Genomic DNA, 20175 nt, shown 5'->3' with positions numbered 1-20175 from the left:
AAAACAAGAGACGGACTGAACAAACTGGTATAAAAATAATGGACTATTCATAGTATAAAGCCACAATTAAGAATTTTACATAAACAAGGAAAGTTCTCTGACTGATAGCAAGAAAATTTCAAATAGACACAATGACTATAATAATATAAATAGAAAAAAATACACTAAAAGAAAACCAAAGACTATTTACAAATTCTGATACTGGTTCAGGGAGAATAGTTAATAAAACCTCTCAGAAATATAGACATAAAAGGCTTAAAAATTGCAGTATATGAGCATTAGAAAAAGATGTAACTATGATGGAATAGTAAAAGAACTGAGCTTGGAGTCGGGAGAACTAGACTCAGATCCTAATATTTGTAAACTATGTGATCTTGGTCAAGTAATTTCAACCCTCTTGAGTCTCAGTCTCTGTTTCTAAATGATGGTGAACACAGGGTTGTTATAAAAAAAATTACTTTGAAATCCTTAATGAACTGTAGAAATATGTTGTTTAGCAACACTCTGCAAGGAAATTAAATATAGGTGTTAGAGCTATAAAGAGGTATTAGTAATCATTTAGTCCAAGTTTCTCATTTTAGGAATTAAAAAACCCAGAGGTTGCCCAAGGCTATATAATTATTCAGAAGAACTAGATTTACTACACTCAGTTTTAGTAAAGAGAATGAAGGAAAGAATGTTAAAAAGTCAAGATAGTGAGTATTAACAAAGTGTAGAAATATTGAGAGAATCGTTTATATAAAACTTATTCCTTAGAACTTTTTGTGCCTTATAAAACTCTTCAAAATAGTTGATTGAGCAATATCACTACTAGGTCTGTATCCCAGAGAAATCATAAAAAAGTGAAAAGGACCCATATACGCAAAAATATTTATAGCTCTTTTTGTGATGGCAAGGAATTAGAAATTGAGGGGTTGCCCATCATTTAGGGAAGGGCTGAACAAGTTGTGTGATATAAATGTACTGGAATAAGAGAAGTTGAGCAGGCAGATGTAAGAAAAACATGGAAAGATTTTCATAAACTGATGCTAAGTGAAGAGAGCAGAACAAGGAGAATATTGTGCATGACACTGAAAGCATTGTGGGATTGACAAAGAACTAGGTTGTTAGAGCAGTTTGGAATGTGAAAAACTCAACAAAGGTGAGTTCTCATAAGCAAAAAGAGAGCCTTATTTTGTGAAAGGCACACAGGTTAACCAGAAACAGTCAGAGTAAAGAGGCACTACTTTAAAGTCAGGTAGGGAGGCGTGGGGGGGGGGGGGGAGGGAGCAAGAGTGGTATATATTGAATTAGGGAGGATTCTAGGAGGAAGTGAACTTGCATATATGATCTAGTATGCCTGCTCAGGAGGAAACAAAGTCCCTCAACTGAAGGATCCTTGAACCAAGAAGTCTCATTATTTGGGTTCAGGTGCAAGATAACAGTTCAGATTTTTGGGTGACAAACCAAACTCCTTGGTGGACAGCTTAATAGAATAAAGATAACAGGCCCAACTACCTTTCTTTCACACATTCTCCAGAGTTATGCCATATCACTCCCAGGAGCTACATTCCTAAGGTGATTACATCATTTTCAAGGTCAGGGGGCCCGGGGTTTTTTGTAAAGAATTTGGGATTTTTACTATATCATTCCCGAGGACTGACTATGTGATGATGATCACCTGTGATAGTTTTAATCAGTAATATAGTGATCCAAAACAGTTATAAGACTTGTAATAGAAAATGTTATCCATGTCCAGAGAAAGCACTTTGGAGTCTGAATGCAAATTAATGTAAACTATTTTCACTTTTGGTTTTTCTTTTTCATGGTTTTTGCCTGTCCATTCTGATTTCTCTTTCACAACATATCTAAATATGTTTAACATTGATTGTAAATGTATAATCTATATTATATTACTTGCTATCTTGGGGAGAAGCAAAGGGAAAGGAGGGAGGTAGAAAAATTTGGAACTCAATCTTTGATAAATGAATGTTAAAATCTATTTTACGTGTAATTGGGAGGGATATTATTAAATGCAAGAAATTTCTGTGTTTGTGATAAATACATAACAATTGATCATCAGGATAAAAACTGCTCTTGGATTATTTTAAACAATATTTGTATCCTTTGATACAGTCTGTCTTTTATGCCTTGTAAGGGGTTAAAAGGCACTCCTTACTTTCAAAGGCTATGTTAGTGAAATAATAGTGTCTAGACATACTGGTCCACAGATGTGTGCATGTTGCTTGAGACCTCTGTACCTAAGTTCAGATGGAGTTGCCACCAGAGGGGTGAATATGATTTTTTTCCCCCTGCAGTAAATGGCCAAAGATGATGTTAGGATATGGTGGAATTGTGATCTGTATTTGTAGATGAAGAAAATAACAATTATTAAATTATAGGTCTTTTGAAATAATATGCTATGTAATATTGCTTAAGTGGTGTCTTAAATTAAGGGCTAGGAAAGGTATGAGAGGCCATTTTATTAAGGTGAGGAAACAAACTGAGAAGTAAAATGACCTTCTGATTCACAGATTAAGCCAGAGGTAGATAACCTAATCATTGTTGCCTTGAATGAAGGGTTTATTTTAGATTTTGTTTTATTGTTTTAAATTTAATGAAAGAGGTCAGCAAATTACTGATAGCTAAGGAGGGAAAGCAGATATCAAATTTGGAAAAGTTGAGTTTTGTTTTGTTTTGTTTTCGTTTTTTTTTCCCTTAATCAGTTTTATTTGATTAAAAAAAAAAAAGTAAAGGTACTTATATTTTAGTTACACTGATAAATTAGTTTAGTTCTCTTGGGAGAATTCTTCTCTATTTTCTGTTTCTTCTCCCTTTATGCTTAATCTATTTGCTTCCTAATTTTACACACATTTATTCCCCCCTTTTTTTTTTACACATTTATAGTGCCATGCAAATTGTAAGCATTGAATAAATGTTGAATTTACCTGGACATTTGTTACATTGTACATGTACATATTGCATATTGTACATGTACATTGACCATAGTGTACAATTCTATGTTACTATTTACATTTGACTTAATCATAAGTCTCTCTTTCCTTACCTTCAGTTGACATCTGAAATGTTTGAAGCTGATCTTGAAAAGGCATTGTTGCTAAGCAAACTAGAATATGAAGAACACAAAAAGGTATTTACATTATTTCAGCTGCAGATTTTAGAAATGCATGTCTAATATTAAAGCTTTGACTATCAGATTCTCAAATCTTAAGTTGAACTTTGAAATTTTATCTTGAGTCAATTCTTTTATATAACATACCGTTGTGGATGTTCTCATTCCTCCTAAGCTTTTTAGAGAGAATGAAAGAAGGATAAATTGAACATTTTCTGTTTATTTCAACACATTTTTAAATTAAGAAAAAAAAAAACTTGTAATTAAACAAAAATTTGTCTGCATTTTTAAAACAAAGGTGCAAAGTGATGCACAGTTTCAATATAGGGACTTTTAAAAAGAGGGGTCCCTTGTCTGCTACTGAGCTTTTTAATTTTCAATTAACATATGGCAAAGAAAGACATTTCTGACATTTTAGTCATTGGGGCTCAGAATTCATAATTGTCACTGATCTTTAATATTAGACACTGTGTAGACATGCTTCTTAGAGCTAATTTTTTAAAAGAAGCTTTTGGTGTGTGCAGAAATATTTTTTGAAAGATTATTACTGATCAGCTTTGCTTAAACTAGGGAAAAAATGCATTTCTCACATTATATTGACTTAATTTTCCTAGGTTTTTTTTTTAAGGTAATCTTCCTGAATTTTTCTTTAAATAACCTCCTAATTACTTAGGGTGACTTCTTATCCATTGCCTTTGCTTTCCTTCTTAACCTGCTTTTTTTTTAATTATTTTTTTTAAACCATTTAACTGTCCATCCATCCTTGTATCTGAGACCTAAGAAAAAGAGAGGATATAAAGTTCAAAATAGATGAAGTTTTCTCCTTGGAATTTTAGAGAAAAAGGATAAAGCTAGTAATAAAAATGTAATATGTTTAACAAATTTTTCTACTTTCATTTTCCTATCCTTTATCTTCATACCAAATATATTACTACTGACATTCAGATGTATGAAACAATTACTAAAATAACATGAATAAACTACTAATATAATGATTTAATTAAATTGATTCTTTTTTTTTCCATAAAAGCTTCTGACTCCAATTAAGAAATAGAATATGATATTCATTTCTTAGTTTTAGATGAATAGTTAAACATTAAAGCTGGTTTTAATTATGTCACATATGGTATGTGTATATATGTATTTTAGTATATTAGTGAGTAAATGAATATAAAATATGGTCCTAAGCATGGTTCAAACAGCCAGTGTTTATGGTATTTGCAATAAGCTTTTCGGTAGGGATCTCATTTATTGATGACAGTGAATTTTGATTGGTATGATGGCAGGAAGGCAGGCAATTTTTAAAGCAACAAGTAGTTCAAAAGACTCAAAACATTAATTTTATAGAATTTAATATAAAAATCAATCAGTATTTTGATTTGGCTGTTCCCTTATACAATGCAGATCACAATCCATCTGTTTGCCCATCCTGTGTGTTTTCTTCATATCTTCCCATAAGTTCACCACAAAGAGTCCACCTAAGATGATGGAGGCCTTCCTTGATTTTTTGTTTTATTTTCCTATCAAATTTAAACTTTTTTATTATGACTTAATAAGTATCCACAAATATAAATGTTTCTTCATATGATGAGAAGTGGAAAAAGCTTGTATATGAAACAGAAGTTTGGTTAACACAGTTTGAGGCCTTTTAAAAGTATTTATTAAATTTAATGTTGTAACAAAACCGTCCTTTTGGTATTTCCTCTGAACTTCGATTTTTCTTATGTGTGTAATTCTAATGTTTTGTTAATGTTCTTCCCTGTATTTTTTTTTACATCTCTGTAACTACCCACTAATTCACCATCTCCCACAAAAGGAGTTTTTACTTGTAACAAATAAGTATAGTCAAGCTATGTGATGTCTTGGGGTAACTAGGTGGCTCAGTGGATAGATCATTGGCTCTGGAGTTGAGAACCTGAGTTCAAATGTGTTTTCAAACATTTTGTAACTCTAGACAAATCACTTAACCCAGAATGCCTCCTTCCCCCCCCCAAAAAAAATTATATATATAGTATGTATGTATGTAGTATATGTCTCATTCTGTGCTCCTTGTGCATCATCTTTCTTCCAGAGCATGAGAGGTATATGCTTCATCATCATTTGCTTTCTGAAGTCATGATTATAATCATTATATTGATCAAAGTCACGTATTCTTTTGAAATTGTTTTTCTTTACGTTATCATAGTCAATGTGTAAATTGTTCTCTTTCCTTCCTTCACTTTCTTTTGATATTGAAAAAAATCATTGAATGGTTCAGACTGTTATTCTTTTTAAGACACTATATCAAGAAAATACTTTTCTTTTATGCCAAATAATACTTTTATGATTTTGGAAGATACATTTTTTTCAGCCAGTCTATTAAAAAAAAACCCAAACAAACAAACAACAGCAATAACAATGATAGATATTGGAGTAGGGATGTTCATTCTTTAGTTAAGCCCAAGGCAAATTTTAACTTTTTTTTCCTCTTGGAAACATAGGACTTTAGTGATAACTTAATTACAAGATGATTAATTGAGTTTGAAAAGTAAAATTAGTGCAGTTGTTTTTGTGCTTAATTCATCTCAGGAATATGAAAATGTTGAAAATGCTTCACCTCAATCAAAAGGTATGAATAAAAAAGAAAAAAGAAAGAATCATCAAGGGAAAGACAAACCACTCACAGTGTCGCTGAAAGACTTTCAATCGGAAGCAAATATAGGTATGCATTGTTTTATTTGAATTAAACATTCTAAACTTTTAGAGTTACAAGTCTTGGTTTTTTTAAAAAGTTTCTTCTATAACTGAAAATCATGTTTTAAATAACTCCTGAATTTCCCCAGAATGGGAATTTTGTTTCCATATGAAGTATTTCTATTTTTAAAAATCATTTTCTACATAAGCTAAAACCAATTTTGAAGTATTTAAATGATTTTTTAAAATACTATGATGTATTAAAGCATTTTGTTTTAAAATATTTTCTTTAATTATTTGATCTGACATTTTATAAGCCTTATTAAATGAAATTAATGTCTTCACAAAATGTAATCTCGAGATGTTTATTTTTCTATTTTTCTTCAAATACATGTTTATTTTTTTACTTTACTTCAAATGTTATCCCAATATAGTTGTTAAATACTTCATCTGTTAATTCTTTTTCTAGTTAGAACATACTAAAATAGTTGGTTTTAGAGTAGAACTAATAAGTTATATTTGTTAATAAACAAAAAATCTCTTATGATATCACCTTAATAGTGTTTAACTTTTGACTACTGGGTATAGAGGGTAATTACATCACTCACTGTGGTTTTTAAGTCAAACCAAAAAAACCACATTATTTTAAATATAGGAAGTGGTAAACCCAGCATGAAATAGATGCTAACAAGTGTGCTATGTTTATAAGTACATTTTATGTAGTATTAACCTAATCTTAAAATACAAGTATTTGTTCTGGCCTTGCTTATAATTTCATAGCAGTAAACTCGGGGAAAGTGAAGAATATTACATAATACAGTAGACTTACACTAAAAAGCATTATTTGCAGAGAACATTTTGTTTAGCTGCTGAGAGAAATTCAAAAATTGCATGAAGACAGGGAGTGGGACAGGTTTAACAGGGCAAGACATGATGCACATGAGTGACTGTATAGCACTCTATCAAGCCTGAGAGAAAGAGTTTGGCATCCAACTGGCACCAATTCTGACCACCTACAACTCATTTGGGATGCTTACCTCAGTGGGTGAATGTTAATTGCCTAATGGTGGAGGATTCACTTTTTAGCCTATAAGGAAACATCATCAGAGGAGGGGGAGGGAGTCAGAAAGTGAGTGATTAAGAAAATAAAATATTGGGAGAGGGGAAACAACTGAAAAAACTCAGAATTTTAAGAAAACCTTGAATATATAAATCATCAGGAAAAAGAGTAATAACAGAAGAAATTAGGGACTTCAGATCTAGTAATCAAATTCAGGCATCTATGAATAAATATTTGAAAAGACAAAAGACTCTGTAATATAAGGAGACTATAGAATAATAACATGCTATTATTGAATGGTTTAAAGAAATTAGAATTATGAGAGCAGAATATATGTCTCGTACAGTAAAAATAATAAGCAGAATAGAAAAACTTAAATTGCATTTTTACCAAAGGAATGTTAGCATTTATAAGATACAAATAGGACAAGTTTTGGCAAAAAAAAAAAAATCTATATATTTGATTCTGTTTGGAGCATATTGAGTGATGATATTTATGAGATAATTATTTCAGAATGTGAGAGAGTTGATAATGTGAGACTTGAGGTCAGGGATGGGTAAATAGCTCTGAGCATCATCTGCTCAGATATAATTTGACTCCATGGGATCTGATGATATCATCAAGTTTACTAATATAGAACAAGAACAGGAGAAAGCCTTGAGACACACTAAGCATAGCAAAAATAATGAGCAGAATAGAAAAACTTGAATTGCACCTTTACCAAAGAAACTTTAGGGTGAAGAGAAAAGGGGCAAGAAATAAGGAATTGGGTGGTAGGGGATGGGGTTGAAAATGATGACCTGTAAGAGTTCAAAATCACTGGGATGTATAGGGTATTATCAGGTGTGAGAAGGTTTTTCATAGTTATAAGTAGCCAGTCCTCTAGAGCAGTGATTCTCAAACTACAGCCCGTGGGTCAGATGCGGCTCGCTGGGTTATGGCAAATGGGTTGAGGGGTGGAGACTGTGAGTTTTTGTTTTTACTATAGTCCAGCCCTCCAACAGTCTGAGGGACAGTGAACTGGCTCCTTATTTAAAAAGTTTGAGGACCACTACTTTAGAGAATGACCTGGGAGACAAGTGGCACATTAGATAAAAAGCAGCATCAGGTGGAGGCCATTTTCTCCATTTCCCTTCCTCTAAAGACTGGAGATTGGGCAAAATACTGTGTAGCAGAAGATGGAAGCTGTCTCCTCATTGATTTTCTTCTTTCTCTTCCCTTAAGGGACAGCTGTAGGAGGAAGTCAAAGGGAAGATCGCTATTCTTTTCACTGGAGGTTCTCTGTATCTTAGTTGGGGGATCAGGATCAGTGGGAATTGCCTTGTGCTGGCACAGCTGGAAATTACTTCTCTGGCCTTTAGCATCTCTTTCAGGGGAAACATGCTGCAGAAGTTAGAAGTAGATACAGAAAGAAATGGAAATGGGAATTAGTGAAGTTTTGGTTTTTTTTTAAAGAATGTGGAAAACTTTGGCATGTTAGTAAGCAGCATGGAAGAACCTGTAGATAATTAGAATAACAGATGAAGATCTATTAGAGAAGGTGGAAAGAGATGGGGTCAAAACACAAAGAAGTCTTTTCAAAACAGACTCAGCATCTAGTACTTGAATAAAGGAGGAATTGCTGTTTGCTTTTTAGAACTTCTCTTCAGAACATTTTTTAAATACTTCTATGACCCTCTATTTATTATTTTTGGACAACTCTTCCTCCCTGATGAAAAAAGAAAAACAGTTCTTGTAACAGACATAATCATGCAAAGTAAATCCACAGCTTTGCTATGTCCAAAGATACATATCTTATTCTGGTACTTGAATCTGAATCCATCATGTAATTACTGATTTTAAAAAGATGTAGACAAGTGGGAATAATTCTAGAAGGAGGCAATTAGAATGGCAGGGACAGAAGACTTATGTTCCATATGAAGATTGGTTGAAGGATCTAGGATGGTTTGCCCAGAAGAAAGATCTTTTTGGTAGAAGACAGAAATTGGTAATGTCTGAGTATTTGAAAACTCTAAAATAGAAGGATAATTAGACTTTTTTTGCTTTCTCCTTTTCCATTTCAGAAGGCGGAACTAAGGGTAATAAGTGAAAACTGCAAAGAAATTTAGATTTTTTTTTGTAAGGAAAAACTTGCTGATAACTAATTGTTAGCTGTCCAGTAGTAAAAAGCAGATTTCCTTACAAGAATGGGTGAGAGGTAGTGTTGAGATTAGATAAAATAGTAGTTGCAATTTAGAAAGAATTCCTTTAGTTACAGGATACCAATAAGGTCCTTTCTAGATTATATTGTGTTAATTAATTTCTACACTTTTTAGGATGTTTTTTTTTTTTGGTCTAGATTTGTGATTTTATTGGTATAGGAAATTCATACTTAGAATCTTCTATTAAGAGATTGATGTGTGTTCTACAACTTAGAATATCAGATGCTGTGCAATGATCAGGACTTCTGCACTGTAGAACCTAGTGAATATTTAGTACTACTAGCTATATAATTATTTTTTTAATTCTGTAAAGTCGTGGCATTGTGGTCTTTATTTTATTGGTAAATTCATTAATTTTAAGATTTGAGCCCCAATATTTTGGAATTTTCTCCCCATGACATCAGAATTAAAAAGTATTTTTGAAAACTTCACGATTTGTTAATATAGCCATTGATAGTTGTCTTTTTGGAAGAGCTAACAAAAAAATGTGGTTTGATTTTTTTCTCAATCCCTTATAGTATAATGTGGTGTAGTTTTATGAGAGAGAGAGAGAGAGAGAGAGAGAGAGAGAGAGAGAGAGAAGTGACTGAGTGAGTTGTGTGTGTGTGTGTGTGTAGATTTGTTGATTTCAGGAAATATAGGAATATTCATGATGAAAAAACTCATTTTAGCAACTGCTCTATATATATACTTTGTAAAAGTAGTGACTTTTCTGGAGCACTGAATGGTTGTAGCCAGTATGTGTCAGAGGTAGGACTTTTAAAGACTGATGATTAGTAGATCAAGCCTCTTGTTATGTCACGTTAGTTGTTTCTCTCATAGCATTAACTATGTTTTTGCAGCTGGTAGAGAAGTGATATAGCACCAGGTCCTACAATTAGATAGACTTGAGTTCAAATGCAGCTTTAGAGACTGACTAGCTATGTGATCTTGGGCAAGTTATTTAACTATTTTTTTTGTTTGTTTCAGTTTCCTCATCTTAATGAGGTTCATAATAGCACCTAACTCCCAGAGCTGTTGTGAAAATCAATTGAGATAATAATTATAAAATGCTTGGCACATGGTATGCATTAGCTATTGTTATTTTTTAAAACAAAATTTTAAATTGGTTTGAAGGGGGAAAGTTTGTTTTAAAAATAATGACTTGAGAAAATACAAAAACTGAAATACCTGCCAAGAAAACCCCAAGTGGAATCAAGAGCTGGACACATTTGAAATGATCAGATAAAAATATATTCAGAGAGCAGACTATTAAAGTGCAGAACTTTGATATCTCTCTAGATATCTTTGGTGATACCTCTAAATAGGAAGGAAATTCACTTTTGCTGATATGAAGTATATGATTTTAATTTCTCTCTAATTTGGAAGTCATGTAATGTTTAAATTGTAAATGTTTCCATTTTATTTAGGGAATTATCTTTTTTCTTTTCTTTTACAGATCACCTTAGTAAAAAAACTGAGGTAAGTCTTAACTAGCCTTTGTCACAGGAAGTACTTTTATTTTTTTTACTGGTAATAGATAATAATTTTGTAATATCACCTGTAATCATTGATTAAATCTTAGTGCTGTCTTGAATAAAACTAGCAACAGCTTTGAAGAGTTAAAAAAAAAATACCACCTTAGTAAAATAAATATGAAAATGCATGTTAATTTAAAGTACTATCTGACAGCAGGCTTTTTTGTTTCATTAGTACATACCATACACTTAAGCTCAAACTTCAGTATCTAAGTTGCCTAGCATAGGAAAATGCTAAATTCTGTACAGGTCTCCATGGAAGTGAAATGTATGTTTGAAAAGAAAGTTTGGAAGTTAAAAAGTCAATCTCATTTATATCTTCTTACCACTAGAAGTTGGTACAAACCTCCACCATTTCAGATTGACATAATTTTCTATTCCAAAGAGAGATTTGTTTTTTTCCCTATTGCTTCTACAAACTTAGGAGGATTGGAGAGTATTACTGCTAGAAAGTGTGCTCATGTTTTTAAATGAGATTTGCTTTATTTAAATAACTGGCTTCTTAAATTATTCTTTAGTTAATATTTTCCCCAGTTTAAACATTCCAAACAACTTTTTTTGTTTGTTTCTAAAAGTTTTAAGCTCTCGGTTATCTCTCTTAACCTCCACCCACAATTAAGAAATCCCTTGTGAAGTTATGTAAAACATTTCCATTTAAAAGTCAAGGGGTGTGTGTGTGTGTGTGTGTGTGTGTGTGTGTGTGTGTGTGTGTGTGTGTGTGTGAACATAGATCTTCCCCCCTAATGAAAATAAAAACCCTCAAGAAAAATTTAAGCCAAAAAAAAAAAAGAGAGAGAGAAAGAGAGAGAATGCTTCAGTTTGTATTCAGACACAATCAAGTTTCTTCTTTGGGGATACATAGGTTTTTCATAAGTCCTTCAGAGTAGTCATGAATGATTATACTACAGAAAATGTCATGCACTGCTGGTCATCCCAGAACATTGATACTACTTTCTTTGTATACACTACATTTCTCTTTGCTTGAGTTAGGAATACTTTCCAGTTTTTTTTTTTTGTTTTTTTTTTTCCTCGAGAGCGTTCTGTCCATCATTTCCCACAGAACAATAATAGTCCATCATAAACGTGCACCACAGTTTATTGAGCTATTCCCCAATTGATGGGCATCCCCTCAGGTTTTTTTTTTTTTTTTTTTTAGCCCTGAAAAGAGAGGTGCTATGAAAATTTTTTGTACATAATAGGTCCTTTTCTTTTCTTTTCCAAATCTCTTTTGGTATTCATGCCAAGTAGTGGCAGTGTTATGTCAAAGGAAATGCATAAATTCATAGCCCTTTGGGCACAGATCAGATTTTTGGATCATTTATCAGCTGTGGCATGACTTTTATTTTTTATAAATTTGACTCAGATCCCTCTATGTTTGAGAAATTTTAAATAGCTTTCAGTACTGACAAAATACTAGTCATCTTCTGAATTCTTTTCAGGGAGACTGAGAGTGTCTGCTTTTCTAAATGTCTGTATAATATTACCATCAGTCTTTATCATTATCAGTATCCCCATCATCAGATCAAATATTGAATGAATTTGGTTTTATTGCACTTTGGTTGCTGTCTAGAATGTATATTTTTCATTTCTGACTTTTTTTCCTTGACTTTATTAGGCCAAGGATGAAAACTATAAATGATGATTATAAAAACACTTCTTAATTATGTGTAATTACTATAAAAGATGTTATAAAAGAACATCCAAAATTCAAAACATAATTTGCCTTGTTGGCTTATGATAATTTTTATGGCTTAGATAGTTATACATAATTCTTAATGAGCTATTATTACTTATCATAGTTACCTAAGTGCAACTTAAAATAATCACTTTTAGGGTTGGTCCTCTTTAGAGATGGAAAATTTTGTGTATATGTGGATTAGATTATTACTTAACTTATTTTGAAACTATTTTACAATTTGTATAACTTTATCTTCCAAAATAAATATTAGTTGAATGTGTTTGAACAGAATTAAAGTGGGCTATTAATAGGTAATAAAAAAGTATTTCTTTAAGAATCCTAATATGCTTGAGGAGGCAGCTAAATGGTTCAGTGTATAGAACATTGGCCTTGGGGATAGGAAGATTCATTGATTTCCTGAGTTCACATTTGGCCTTAAAAGGCTTACTAACTGAATGACCCAAATAAGACACACCTCTGTTTGCTTCAGTTTCCTCATCTGTATAAGGAGCTGGAGGAAATGGCAAACACTGCTAGTATTTTTGCCAAGAAAGTCTTAAATTAGGATCACAGAGTCTGACAACTGAAATATGAGCAATATAGTTGAAGAAATTTAATATTTTTGAAAATTTACCTTACCTTTAATTCCCTTGCATAACAGTATAGGAAATTCGTCAAAGGAAAAATTACATTTTTGCACATTTAATTAATTAAAATAACCCCATCAAGTTATTGTTATAATTGAAGTTCTTAATTCTCTAGAACTTAAATGTTTAAATATCCATATAGGTTAAGCCATTTCTTTAGAAATTTATCAAAACTATTTTATAATTGCATGTAGTTCTAACAAAGAGATTTTACTGACTTATGTCCTAATATGGAATATTATTATACTTTATTACCCTAGTTTATATCATAAAAATAGCCACTTCATTGAAGTTTCCATAACTCTAGGTGTTCATCTAGTTCATCCTATAAACTTCTGCCAATTTTTTTTGGAGCATTTTTTTTTTTTTAACCATGTTACTTTCCTGCTTGGAAACTTTCAATAGCTTCTTTTTGACTAATGCCTCAAATCTGAACTTTTCTGTTACTTGCCTTATTTTTCTTACTGCTCATAATCTATTCGTCATAATTATTGAGTGTATTTCCCAGTATAATTACTTTTCTTTAAACCTTTCTTAGTAAGTTCATTCCCTCTATTCTGATTTGCCTTTATTTTTGTTTTATTTCTTTGGAGTGTCCTTTTCTCTCCCTCCTTCACCTATCTAAATCTTTTCCCCTTCCCTTGAAGTTTAGCCTCTTTTGAGAAGGCTTCTCAAAACTTATTAATGTTTCTCTCCTTTGAACTTCTACAAGGAATGATCTGATAGGATTTTCCTCCTTGTAGAAAGATGGACATTAGATGGATAGGACAGTCTGGGGTTTTTCCCCTTAAATGAAATAGTTATTTGATCCCTTTTTTAAAAGCTGATATTATTAATACAATTAGTATAAATTTGGGTCTCTAAATTCTGCTTGTGAGGACAATGGAGTGTGTGTGTGTGTGTGTGTGTGTGTGTGTAAGGAACATTGAAAGGGATATAAAGAGGTATGTTGAAGGTATGGATAGGGTTAACTTAAGGAACAAGAATCCAAGAAAGATCAGGCATAGGGCTATTAATATATGATTAAAGACTTTTTAAAGTTTTTTTTGTTTTTTAGCTTTTTAAAACTTAACTGTAATTTTAGTTTCTTTTATAAATATCTGTCAATTTCCTTCTAGAGATAACAGTAAAAAACTTGAGAAAATTTAGAGGATTACTATTCAGTTCATCAGATACTTATTAAATATGAGAGAAAAAGAAAGATTGTGGTACTAGGGTGGGAATAGTGGTTCCTGTTCTTGGAATCTATAGAAGATTAAGTATATATGAGTCAACAAATAACTGGTTTACATAGGTGCTTAAAAAACATAAAAGTACTGCACAAGAGCTAAGAAGATATAATTGCTAGGAGAGTAAAGGAAGGTTGTACAGAAGATAGGATTTTTCAGATAGTGGGTAGAGAAAAATTTAGATAGAAGAAAAGGTGGTAGCAACATTTAAGAGATCCTATAGAGGAGAGAGAAAGCCTTTCTTGAAGAAAGAAATATATCTGTAGGAAAGTACACAAACTGCATGGGACTACAGGCATGACATTGAGCAAGCATGTGTTTTTTATTTACTACAGTTTTGTGAATAGTTCTCTCCAAGTAGATGTAAGCTTCTTAAAAGCAGCAGCAGAATACTACCAGTCTTTGATTTAGGTCCATGTGAAGCAAGCAATTGCTTCAGGTTATGTAAAGTAAGCAAAGTGGGCAGAAGAGAGCTTTTGAATTTTATCAACATACTTTCCCCACAAATATAGCATTGTCCTTGTTCTAACATCATTAGAAGAATATTAGAACATAATTTGAATTACTTCTTTAAGATAATTTTCATTGTTTTATTCATTGTAGTTAAAATGAATAAATACATAGTGAAAATAAGATTAGTGAACTGACCTGTATTATTTTTCAAATGATTTGTTCTCTATTGAGAAAATTGTATCAGAGTAAAATTCATTAGTGTTCTAAGTTAGTTCTTGTGATGGAATTTGTGATGTTAGATGGGGCACAGCAATATTTGCCGAAGGGGAATTTTATCTTTATTCCTTTAAAATGATACTTTATTATAGTATGTTTTTGGAACTTTGTTTTTTGAAAACTTAATTCAAATGCTAAATTATCGTAATGAATTCTCTGAAACATTGACTATTACTACCAAGTTTTAGTAGGTGTAGTTTTGGGGTGCAGCAACTCATAAAATTATTGGAATCATGGTTTCGACTATGTCCTAAGTACTGGGAGTGCAAAGAAAAAGTGAAAATAATCCTTGAATTTCTAATAGGAACTAATTTATTTATTTGTTTGTTTGTTTGTTTCTAATGGGAACTTCTAATGGAAAGTTTGGGGAGTGGGCCGGTGAAAGGTGAACATACATCATATATATGTAACAAGTCTATAAAGAATTTATATGATTGAAAGGTGATTGGGGAGGAAGAACACTAGCAAATGGGAGGATCAGCAAAGACATTTTGTGTTTATGTCCAAGGGTTAAAGGTTCTGAGAGACAGAGGTGAGACAAAGTTATATATTTTAGACATGGGGCAGCCTGGTACAAATGCTGTGCTGATATGCTCTTGAGAGTATATAGAAAGGTAGTAATGTCAATACAGCCTTGCTCCAGCAAGTAGGGAGGGGTCAGAATGTAAAGGATTTGAAATGTCAAACCAAGGAATGAAGGGTTAGTAGTCTCTGCTAATGGTAATAATTTCTCCACTGAAATAATAGATTTTTTGAAGTTTGAAATGTCATACGTCTAAACAGTTGTCTTTACCAACTGAGGAAGAACTTTAGTGCTTAGGGCTTAACAATTTTCCTGTTAACTCAGTAATGAATGAAAAAAGCCTATCAAAGACTAGAGGAAACCTTTGGTGGTGATTCAACCTTATTTGAAAACATGAGAATTAAGTGTAACTTAGGGAATGAAAGTGACTTGGCACTTAGCTTTTTCTTACCCTTCTGTCTCCACAACAGGAAGTTAGGGGAAGAAATGAAATTTGCCTATAACTAAGACTAAAACTTCTAGCATGCCTAGGTGGGAAAATACTTGAAAATTTTTCCTTAACTACCCATTTTGTCTATGCATTGAAGACATCAGACTTTTCAAATAATATCTGAAAGACTGAGGTATATAGCTTTCAAAAACAAATACAGTAGATCGTTGTATTGCCATTTTGTTTTCTCTCTGCTTTTTCCTGAATGGCATTTTGTGCCTCTTCTTTTTCCCTTCTGGAGGGAGGTACAAGAAAAGAAAGGGAAGAAGTCGGGAAATAATTCTGTACTTTGTATTATTATGCTTTTCATTTTCTGCCCTACTTTTGGTGGGTGGGTAGTTCTATTACTTTGACCTTTATGTGTGGAATGATAGTAAATCACAATTCATTTTGGCAGGAATTGAGTTCTTCCCAGACTTTATCACATGATGGAGGATTCTTCAATAGACTGGAAGATGATGTTCATAAAATTCTTATTAGAGAAAAGAGAAGAGAACAGCAAACAGAATATAACGGAACAGATAATTGTACAGCCCATGAACACAGCCAGGCATGTAAAGTAGGAAATTCTCTTAAAAGCACAATGAACATTTTAGTACTGAAATTAAAATGTATATTTTCTAGATATAATCAATGGCATTCAGTTATAAGTTTATAGAGTAATAAAGTTTAGCTGCTTCAGCCCCCTTATGTAAAGGGGCTGAATTTATATAAATTATATAAAATATAATGAAATTATAAAAATGAAAACATAATGAAATTATATAAAATATAATTTTATTTTGAAGTATTATTTACTTTAAACCTATGTACCCTGAATTCCAGAACACAGCATACCTAGATTCCAGCTTTGTTAACGTATAGCTTTTTTGACCTTTGACAATTCATTTGACTCCCTGTTCCTCATTTTCCTCATCTTTAATTTGGGAATAACAATGTTTTTCACTACCCTATATCATGATGTTATGTTGAGAATCAAAATAGCTAAGTCTTTTAACTGTTAATGTTAGCTATGTTTGCTTCCATGAAAATCTTTGCAGAAATGAATAAAGTTTGAGCTGAAGGAATTGATCGATGAAGGGAGAAGATCTTGAATAAGTGGGCTTCTCAGCTATTAGGAATTCATTTGTGTGGAATTTATGTGCAGATGGAATTGTCTGAGAGGTTGTGAAGATAGTGATAGAATTATGGTTAAGAATGGGGCAAATTATAATTCATTGAGTTATGAAATTGTTGGGGTCTTTGTATTGCTACTTTGCTCCATTACATTCATTTTCTTTCTGCTGATCAGTTATAAAATTTAAAACTTTCTAACTAAGCTGTTTTGTAAGTTCAATAGAAAATATTGTTAGTATTAGTCAATAAGAATCTATATATTTATCATATAATACCATATTTTTATACTAACTTTTATTGACTGAGTGCTAGTAATTTCTAAACAACAAGAGAGAAAGGTTCTTATGTGAGCACTCACATAACCAATTATTGGATACAGGACAGGCGTTATTTAATCTTATAGAAGATGTAGAACCTACAAGAAACCCATAAACAATTGAGACAATTCTTTTCCGGGGGAGGGGGGAGCGTGCAGGTCTTTTTTTTTGCCCAATGTATTAAGTATTAGAATAGTCCAGGTTTCAGTCTTCAATTGCCATCAAGTCCAACCTATACCTGTAAAAATTCCTTGCTATTTCATAATCAAAAAATTAACCAGCCTTTGCATGAGGACATCCAGTGAGGGAAACTCACTTCTCATCATAGGTAATATATTTTACTTTTAGATGGCTCTTATTTTGGAAAGTTTTTATGATGACATCAAGCCAAAATTGCCTCTTTGCAATTTTTACCCATTATTTCTGGGTTTGCCATTAGAATCATTCTAATCTGTCTTCAACATTATAGTCCAATTCCTTGCTATTTCATAATCAAAAAATTAACCAGCCTTTGCATGAGGACATCTAGTGAGGGAAACTCACTTCTCATCATAGGTAATATATTTTACTTTTAGATGGCTCTTATTTTGGAAAGTTTTTATGATGACATCAAGCCAAAATTACCTCTTTGCAATTTTTACCCATTATTTCTGGGTTTGCCATTAGAATCATTCTAATCTGTCTTCAACATTATAGTCCATAAAATATTTAACACTACTCTCATATACTTCCTCAGTCTTCTCTAGATACACCATTCCCAATTCTTGTAATTGATCTCTTCTGCTTTAGCTCTTTAGTGTCCTCCTTAAAACATCATCATCCAGAACTGACTACTACTTAAGATATGTGACTAAGCTAAAGTATAATAGGAGTGTTATATCCTTATTCCTGAAAGTTACACATTTCTTTACTGTTTTAGCTCCTACATCATATTCATTAATATGATTGAGTTTGCAAAACCTCAAGATATTTTTCAAATAGATTTCCCCTTTCTTGTATTTATGAATTTGATTTTGTAAAACCAAATAAAAGACTTGCCATTTTTCCCTGTTGAATTTCACTGTGATTAAGTGGTACTCAAAACAAGGCAAGTTCATCTCCTTTCTTTGATGATGCCAGAACAAAAGCTTTCCTGTTAACCAAGTTAATATATGGTTAACCTTACATATGGTTAATATGTAAATATGTTGCAAGAACTTTCTTTAAAAAAAAAAAAAAAAAAGATTTTTAAATACATATTTGTGAAGCAATACTTTTATTCTTGGGAACTTGGGAAATGTGAAATGTAGATGAATTTCATTTTAAACAAATCCAGTATAGTATGTCGACATCCAAATTTCAAGATAGATTAATTAGGCATTGCTTTTTTGTATTTTACAGTTTTCCTTTTTAAAAAATTGTATTTTCAAATTCCTTTGAGTAACAAGTTTTCTTGATATATTTCAAATACAATATAATTTGTGAATTTTGTTTTGTTTAAAGCTGTTTCACAAAACATATGGGCCAGATGAGGTACAACTGGAAATCCAAGAGTTATTCAAGTATTAGGTTAGACATGTTTAACATGTATAGGACTACCTGCCATCCTAGGGGAGGGAGTAGAGGAAAAGAGGGGAAATGTTGGAACAGAAGTTTTTGCAAGGGTCAAGTGTTGAAAAATTACCCATGCATATATTTTGTCAATAAAAAGCTATTATAATAATAATAAAAGAAAAATGTGAAAAAAAAGTATTAGGTTAGAATTACATTATGAAAGTTAGAAGTCACATTCTGAAATCTTTTGAGATCTTCCTAGTTTAGGGCCTCAAGCAAAAAGTATGGAGAATGACAAATGGTGTTGCAAATAAAAAGACAATAAAATATTCAAACTATAAGCCATATGACTTTATTTCAATTCCTTGAAAAATCCTAGAACCCTAGGGTACTATATGAGTTGGAGAGATTGCCTAGCTATTGTCTGAAAATCAGCCTAAGTTGACTTTTTTGGTCAGATTTTTTAAAGTAATTTTTAGGGTCATAGCCTCTAAAATCACCTTAGTGTTGAAGAGTTGTATTTATTTTGCATTGGTGGAGGAAGGGCTTATATTGACAAAATCATTGGATCCTTTAAAAATGCTGAAGTATAGTCAAGATAAAAGTCAGAAAAGTGTCATGTTTATCCTTTTGAGGTCAAAACCATATAGATTGATTCTGTACTTTCTAATAAAATGTCAGAAGAGACCAAAAAAAAGCTAGATATTTTTAAAATAACCATAGTAAAATAATAAATAAGTTAAGCACAACAAGAGTACAGTCTTAACACTAGATATGCAAAAATTTTAGAATAGTAAAATCTGCATCAAGTAGAAATCATAGCCATAGAATTCAAACCGAAAGAAACCTAACAAGTAATCAAAATGTACCCCTTTCACTTTTACAAAGAAGGAAAATGAAGCCTGGGCAATTAAAGGGATTCATCTAAAATCGTACTCATAGTAGATCATAATGAGAGTGATTTTTTAAAAAATCTTTCATGAGGATAATAAGCTTTGACATTAAAGAACTTAATAGGTAGCATTGTGCTATCAAAGAAGGATGGTGTGATATTGGAAGAATTACATTATGATATTAGTTGTACCTCTGACTACCTGAATGACCTTGTACAAATAATTTTATATCATTATATCTCTGTTTTCTCATATCAGGTAAGATTTAGAATCTAAAAATAAATTTAAATTGTTCCTTCTAACTGCATTTGAGTAGCAATAAGTAGGATTCTGATTAAGAATGTTTAGGTATAAATTGTTCATAGTAGACAATTTGCATTTCTCTGTGGAGTTTTTAACCTTTGCAGATATTAATAATCTATTTAATTTATGTTGGGCTTCTCCTGCTTTATATTGT

At 31.9% G+C, this 20175-nt stretch overlaps 1 protein-coding gene across 11 annotated transcripts in view; it reads left to right on the top strand.

Moving 5' to 3' along the window:
* Positions 1 to 20175, top strand: part of GKAP1 (G kinase anchoring protein 1) — a 59102-nt gene that overhangs the window by 29179 nt on the left and 9748 nt on the right. Inside the window, exons 5-8 of one of the 11 annotated variants that reach the window (XM_074280160.1) lie at positions 3053 to 3130; positions 5681 to 5813; positions 10485 to 10507; positions 16257 to 16409. In XM_074280160.1, the coding sequence (XP_074136261.1) occupies positions 3053 to 3130; positions 5681 to 5813; positions 10485 to 10507; positions 16257 to 16409 (387 nt within the window). Of the gene's footprint in view, positions 1 to 3052; positions 3131 to 5680; positions 5823 to 10484; positions 10508 to 16233; positions 16419 to 20175 lie in introns of all 11 variants that reach the window. The other 10 variants (XM_074280157.1, XM_074280161.1, XM_074280159.1 and 7 more) reach the window with 10 other exon arrangements.

The sequence above is a fragment of the Sminthopsis crassicaudata genome, chromosome 1, assembly GCF_048593235.1.
Source record: "Sminthopsis crassicaudata isolate SCR6 chromosome 1, ASM4859323v1, whole genome shotgun sequence".
In the NCBI taxonomy this organism is placed as follows: Eukaryota; Metazoa; Chordata; class Mammalia; order Dasyuromorphia; family Dasyuridae; genus Sminthopsis; species Sminthopsis crassicaudata.
This window is presented reverse-complemented; position numbering and strand designations above follow the sequence as displayed.